This window comes from Jaculus jaculus, chromosome 14 (genome assembly GCF_020740685.1).
Source record: "Jaculus jaculus isolate mJacJac1 chromosome 14, mJacJac1.mat.Y.cur, whole genome shotgun sequence".
Taxonomy (NCBI): domain Eukaryota; kingdom Metazoa; phylum Chordata; class Mammalia; order Rodentia; family Dipodidae; genus Jaculus; species Jaculus jaculus.
This window is the reverse complement of record NC_059115.1, coordinates 4774825-4781734: the sequence shown is the minus strand read 5'-3', so window position 1 is coordinate 4781734 and position 6910 is coordinate 4774825. Positions and strand designations below refer to the sequence as shown.

Genomic DNA, 6910 nt, shown 5'->3' with positions numbered 1-6910 from the left:
GGTGGGGGTCTAGAGAGGGGGCGCTCTGCTCGTGGGAGGGACCCGACAGTACCTACGAGGGCCTGGGCACAACCAATCCTGGCCTGAAGATTGTGTTGGTGGTGGTGGGAGGAAGGGGGATTGGCAGAGGGTAACCCCGACCTCTTCCCCCTCCCCTCTTTTTTTTTTTTTTTTGGGGACATTCTAGGGGGGGGTGATCCCAGTGCCAGGCTCGGCGCCGGCCGCCTGGATGCTGGGTGGGGGCAGAGCTGGGGATGCTGGAACGAAGGGCGTTGCTATGGCAACGGGAGGCAGGGCCTGGTGGGGGGGTGGACCGGGCCCGGACTGGGGCTGGGGGGGCCGGCGGCGGCGGCGGCGGCTGTGGTGGGGAGATGGCGGAGCGCGGCCCGGCCTTCTGCGGCCTCTACGACACGTCTTCGCTGCTGCGATACTGTAACGGTGAGAGACCACCCCCTGGCCCCCCGCCTCAATTCCGACCCCGGCCCCGCCCAGGGTTGGGCGCATCTCCGGCTCCATCCTCCTTCTTCCAAAGTCCTTGTCGCCTTCCTGGAAAATCACCTTTTCTTCCCTTATCTCATGGCAACGTCCTCCGTCCCCAAAGCCAGCATCCCTTCCCCTGCATCCCCTCCACCTTCTGCGGAGGTGGCTAGACAGAGGGTACGGGGCACGGACCCCGCTTGAGCCTGTGGATGAGAGAAGAGGATTTGCGTCTGAGGAGGTGTGTGTGTGAGTTTGGGGCGGGGGGCGACTGAGCCTGAACTCTGCTCCGACTCTGCCCCCCTTAAACCTTTTGGACCCTTCCTTGTGTGCCTGGTGTATGTGGGGGGGGGGGTGTTGACTTGAGGGCAGGATACGGGTAAAGAGGACTTTTCCACCACTGTGTCCCTCCCGCATCAGGACCCCTCCTTTCTCCCTCATCTCTAAACAGAAGGACTGTTTGGGGGTGTCAGACTCAGGTGAGGGTATCTGGGGGGGAGATGGTAGGCGAGGTGGGATAAGTGGGAAGCGGAGGCTGGTCTGTGGACCAAGGAGATGGTCAGGAGGGAGCTGGGGTAGGGTGGTGCTGAGCAAAGGTCACCATCCCCCAGTCTGGAGGTCACTCCCTGGGCACACAGCCATTGGTCAGGGACTCCTGGAGTTGACAGAGAATCTAGGATGTTCATTTTGGTTTCCTCTGCCCCTCTAGGAAGTAGGATCGCCTGACCTCTGAGGTTGGGACGGGTATGGGTTCCATCAGTAAAAGGCTGTGCCCTGCAAAGTACCAGGGCTATGAGAGTCTGGGGCAATAGGGTAGCATTGTTAAGGGTTCGTCTAATCCTGGTTTTATTGAGCACATATCATGAGGCCAGAAACATGCTAAGTGCAGCACACACACAAGCTTGCAATAGTCTCTGTCTGTCTGTCTGTCTCTTGCAGTATTATTAATGGTTGGTGGGAAGGGGTTCAGCATAAAGTGAATAAGTGCCCCTACCCCATAACACACACACTGTTGGCAATGTGACTTTTTTTTTTTTTTTTTTCACCGTAGGGTCTTGCTCTAGCCCAGGCTGACCTGGAATTCACTGTGTAGTCTCAGGGTGGCCTTGAACTCACAGCGATCCTCCTACCTCTGCCTCCTGAGTGCTGGGGTTGAAGGCGTGGGCCACCGCGCCCGGCTGCAATGTGACTCTTGATGATCTCTGTACACTCCCTCTAACCTTCTGCCTCAGTTTCCTCCTTGCGAAGTGTGGTATACACAGCACACTGTTAGGGGTTCCAAGTCCCTACACCTCTCTCCCTCTACCCTCCCCCCCCAGAGGCCCCTATGTCCCCTCTGCAGGTCCAGAGACCAGACCTGCCAAGTGTTGGGGGAGGGCAGGGCATCATGGCCCGGCAGACGATTGGGCCACGGAGGGAGAGGAAGGGGAGGGGCAGGCCACTCTGCACTGCGGAGCCTACTGGGCAGGCGGGGCGGCCTATGGACACTGGATGGCAGGTCCGACCTCCCTGCCCCATCACTGTCTGTCCTGCCATTTTTATGGACACCAGGCTGGAAGCCAGGGCCTCTTCGGTTGTGGACAGCAATGAGTCTGGGTAGGAGGGGTCTGGGAGGGAGAGAGGGGGAGAGGGTCACCTAGGCCCCCACTGGGGGAGGAAATGTTTGGGGTATGGTGAGAAGTGATTGGAGTCATTCAAACTGCACCCGTGATGAGGGAGGGAGCTAAATTTGGGGCGTGGGGTACAGAGGCTAAATAAAGAGGGGGACAGAGGAGATGAACTATGCGGGGGGGGGTGGCGGGAGAAAGAGGTTGGATGTCGTGTCTCCCGCATCTCCACTTCTTGGGTCCCCGAGGTCTGTGTGGCGCTTGCAATCCCCAGTCCTGCCGCGAGGGGTCGTAGAAGTTCTGTCCTTGCTGTGGCTGGTGCGGGGCGGGGCGGGGCGGGGCGGGACGGGGGGGGGGTCGAACCCCTTTTCTGAGAAGAGGAGGGTTATAGGGAGTATAAAGACATGATCTTTGGGGCTTGGCAAGTGTTCTAGAAACAGTGAGCGAGAATATTAAAACCCGTGAGAGCATATGAACATTAATTACAGAAGGTAGGGGGCTCCTCTCTAGGAGGTCGGTGTCGCCAAGAGTCGGTTGACGTCACCTTTCAAACGATGGTCTCACTCGTAAGTGTTTAGCAACTTAGTCACAGAGTCTTTGAAAAGCCCGAGTGAGGCTGCGGGATGGTGATGGCTTCCAGAGAGGGAGGGAAAGCCTGGGAACTCACAGCCCTCGGGAGGCAGAGGTAGGAGGATCGTCGTGAGTTCGAGACCACCCTGAATTCTGAATTCCACCACAGTGAATTCCAGGTCATCCTGTACCAGAGTGAGACCCTATCTTGCAAAAACCAAAAAGAGAGACAGAGACAGAGAGACAGAGAGAGAGAGAGACGGGGTGGGGGTGGGGGGAAGAGAGGAAGGGACTTCCCCAAGGTCGCACAGTCTGAGCGCTGTGGTCCGAAGAGGAGGCGGAGAAGGGGGTGGGGATTTCCTTCGTCCCCGATGACGAAGCCCTCTTCCTGGACCCCGGGTCCAAGCATCCTCGCCCAGCCCCAGGTTGCAGGAGAGTCCCCGGAGCGCGGCTGGACTGTTACTGGGCTGGGGGTGGGGGTGGGGGGAACTTGGGAGAACACGAGGGACCTCCTACAGCCCGGGTCTTCTCCACCCCCCACACCTCCCCCCCCCCCGCTCCCCCAAACCCTCTCCTCGGCCTTGCAGATGACAATCTGTCGGGCACCAGCGGCATGGAGGTGGACGACCGCGTGTCGGCGCTGGAGCAGCGGCTGCAGCTGCAGGAGGACGAGCTGGCCGTCCTGAAGGCGGCGCTGGCCGACGCGCTGCGTCGCCTGCGGGCGTGCGAGGAGCAAGGCGCCGCGCTGCGCGCCAAGGGCACCCCCAAGGGCCGCGCGCCCCCGCGCCTGGGCACCACCGCCTCGGGTACCCGGGTTAGGCTGGAGGGCGTGTGCGTGTGATGGGGATGGGTCGAGGCACGGACCTCACAGTCAGCATCTTCTGTCCACTCTTTTAAAGAAAATATTTGTGTTTATTTGAGAGAGAGGGAAAGAGGAAGAGAGAGAGAGAGAATGGGTGCACCATGGCATCTAGCCACTGTAAAGGAACTCCAGACACACGCGCCGCCACCTTGTGCATCTGGTTTACGTGGGTCCTGGGGAATCGAACTGAGGTCTTTTAGCTTTGAAGGCAAGTTCCTTAACCGCTAAGCCATCTCTTCAGCCCTTTTTAAATATTTTTAAGCAGAGAGAGAGAGAGAATATGCCAGGGTTTTCAGCCACTGCAAACCAACTCCAGAGACATGTGCCAACATGTGCATCTGGCTTAAATGGGTACTTGGGTATTGAACCTGTGTCCTTAGGCTTGTTCTCTTTAATTTTTTTTTTCTTTTTATTGACCCTGATATGGTGGCACACGCCTTTAATCCCAGCACTCAGGTGGTAGAGGTAGGAGGATCGCCGTGAGTTCGCGGCCAGCCTGAGACTATAAAGTGAATTCCAGGATAGCCCGGGCTAGAGCGAGACCCTACCTCGAAAATTAAAATATATATTTATATTTTAGAGGGAGAGTGAAAGAGGCATCTATCTATCTATCTATATCTCAGAGAGAGAGAGAGAGAGAGAGAATGGGCATGCCAGGGCCTCCAGCCCTGAAAACGAACTCCAGAGGCATGCACCATCTTGTGCAGCTGGCTTACATGGGTCCTGGGGAATCGAACCTGGATCCTTAGGGTTTGCAGGTAAGCCACCCAAGTCATCTCTCTAGTCCATCCTTTGTCCACTTCACAGTGTGTCAGCTGCTGAAAGGCCTGCCCACCAGGACGCCCCTCAATGACTCGTTGGGACCCCCGCGACGTGTGGGTGGCTATGCCACCTCCCCATCTTCCCCCAAGAAAGAAGCGACCTCCGGGCGTAGGTAATGCCAGGAAGACGAGACCTCAAGCCTCCTGGCAACAGAGTCAGAGGCTGTCAGTATACGCCAGGGTTCCAGCAGCGCTGGTTCGGGGTCCACGCGCCACCCCACCCCCGCCCCATCTCATCCCTTGTCTGCTTGTCTTTCTGCAGCGGCCGCCGTTACCTGTCACCTGAGCGCCTGGCCTCGGTGCGCCGCGAGGACCCGCGGAGCCGCACCACGTCCTCCAGCAGCAACTGTAGCGCCAAAAAGGAAGGGTTAGTATGCGGATGGGGCCCAAAGCCCAGGCCGGCAGGGAAGTGCCCGGGGGAACCGAGTCATGGTCCCTAGACACAAGGTCATAAGCTAAAGTGGGGTGAGCTTGTTCCTAATGGTGTGTGGGGGGGGGGCTTGTTCAGGGTGGCCAGATGGAAATGGAAGGCCTGGGGACCGGGCCAGAGCTTTGGGAAGCGGAACTGGAACCCAGAGGCTTGGCTGGCTAAGGTCGACAGCAAAAAGGAGGCTTGGGAGAGTAGCCAGGCTCATGGGCGAAAATCCGCATTGAGTTTGGGGTGAAGTCAGGGCCTCATGATTTCTGTACAGAATGGAAGGATTCCAAGGTAGAGGTGCGGTGGAATTTGGAGGTGTGGCTAGTGTTTACTAACTTGGATCAGAACACGGGGTAAGAGGCAGACGAATTTAAGACCAGATGAGCGTTCAGGAGGCCGAGCTAGGAGGATCACTGTGAGTTGGAGGCCACCCTGAGACTACACAGTGAATTCTAGTTCAGCCTGGGCTAGAGTGAGACCCTACCTCAAAAAACCACACACACACACACACACACACACACACACACACACAGATGAAGCCCTCATAAGCCCAGAACACCAGATGGCACTGCCAGTTGAAAATGGGCATGATATAAAACTTGAACCATGCCATCAGTGAGAGTGGTCTAATTTAAAGAGGCGGAGCCAACGTGAAGGTCTTGGAGGGACTCAACAGTTGGCTTGAGAAAGCAGGAGGGGGTCATAATGCCCAGCGGTGCTGGGGGAGCGAGGCTGAGGGTAAAGTTTAGGGTGCTAGGTATGAGTCCGGGGTCAGTCTGAGTTTCATATTAAGTTCCAGGCCCACCTGGGCTATGTAAATAAATCACCCGAGCTTGGTGGCTAGCACTTGGGAGGTGAAGGCAAGCAGAAGGATCAGAGGTTCAAGATCATCCTTGGCTAAACAGAGTCTTGGAGTCCAGCCTGTGCTACTTGACACCTTGACTAAAAAACAAACAGGTGTTAAGCCGGGCGTGGTGGCGCACGCCTTTAATCCCAGCACTTGGGAGGCAGAGGTAGGATAGCTGAGAGTTCGAGGCCACCCTGAGACTACATGGTGAATGCCAGGTCAGCTTGAGCTAGAGGGAGACACTGCCTCGAAAAACAAAACAAAACAGGAGGTGGGTGTGATTTCCTGATTGGCGTGGCCAGCAGCCGAGTTGGGCGGGGCCAAAGTCACGGTGGGCGTGGTCATGACTTGGAGGCTGGGCCCTGGCCGGACCGGGCTCAAAACCCTGCGCATTTTTAATTGCCGTTGTAGTAATCGCAGGGTGTCGGGCAGTACTAGCAATTACCCATTTCTTCCTCCGCCCTCCCCGGGAAATATTCTACCCGCTGTCTTTTTTTTTTTTTAAAGCTATTATTTATTTACCTATTCATTCATTTCTTTGAGAGAGAGAATGGGTGCTCCAGTGCCTCTAGGCACTGCAAACTGCAAACGAAATCCTGAGGCATGCCCCCACCTTGTGCATCTGGCTCCCGTGGGTTCTGGGGACTCGAGCCTGGGTCGTTTTAGGCTTTGCAGGCAAACGCCTTAACCGCTGAGCCATCTCTCCAGCTCCCCTAGCCCCCTGCGCTGTTAAAATGAGGACACCCAGGCAGAAGTTGGGTAACTTGTCAAACTGCTATAGTGAGGCGGCACTGTGCGCGGGAGTGTGGGTGGGCGGCGGAGAGGTCGGGGTTCGGGCCTGCAAGCTCTGTGTTCTCGACCATGGTCAACAACCCTTCCAAAAAGAGAGCCTGTGGGCCGGGCGGTGGGGCCCGCGCGGGGGGCACCCGGGCCTCCGGCGGGGGTGGGCGCGGGGGGCGGGGCAGGGCGCGGCGGCGCGGGCACCTCCCCGGGCCGGAAGCGGCGGGGCTGGTCTCCGGGCTCCACCTCCCCACCTCCCGGTCCCCAAGCTCCGCCAAGTCGCCGCCATGAGTAGCTTTGGACCTGGGTGAGACCCTCTCGCCGACCCCCCTCCTTCTCTTCTTCCTGCTCCCCACCTCCCCCAGTTGCACTCCGGGATCCTGGATCCCCGAAACCACTGCCAACCCCAAGGAAACCCCAAGGTCCTTTCCTCCCGGCAGAGAAAATGTGGGGAGACACGCCCCTTGCCCTAAACTTTGTCACCGTTTCTTCCCTCCGTGCTTGCAGTTTGGGGGGGCAGGGGTGGAG

At 57.8% G+C, this 6910-nt stretch overlaps 1 protein-coding gene across 2 annotated transcripts in view; it reads left to right on the top strand.

Moving 5' to 3' along the window:
* Nucleotides 1-254: 254 nt before the first annotated feature.
* Eml2 (EMAP like 2) overlaps nt 255-6910 on the top strand; it is a 39169-nt gene continuing 32513 nt past the window's right edge. The window contains exons 1-4 of one of the 2 annotated variants that reach the window (XM_004672952.2): nt 255-438; nt 3242-3460; nt 4324-4450; nt 4600-4704. In XM_004672952.2, the coding sequence (XP_004673009.2) occupies nt 255-438; nt 3242-3460; nt 4324-4450; nt 4600-4704 (635 nt within the window). Of the gene's footprint in view, nt 439-3241; nt 3461-4323; nt 4451-4599; nt 4705-6617; nt 6690-6910 lie in introns of those variants that run through there. The other variant, XM_045133570.1, reaches the window with a different exon arrangement.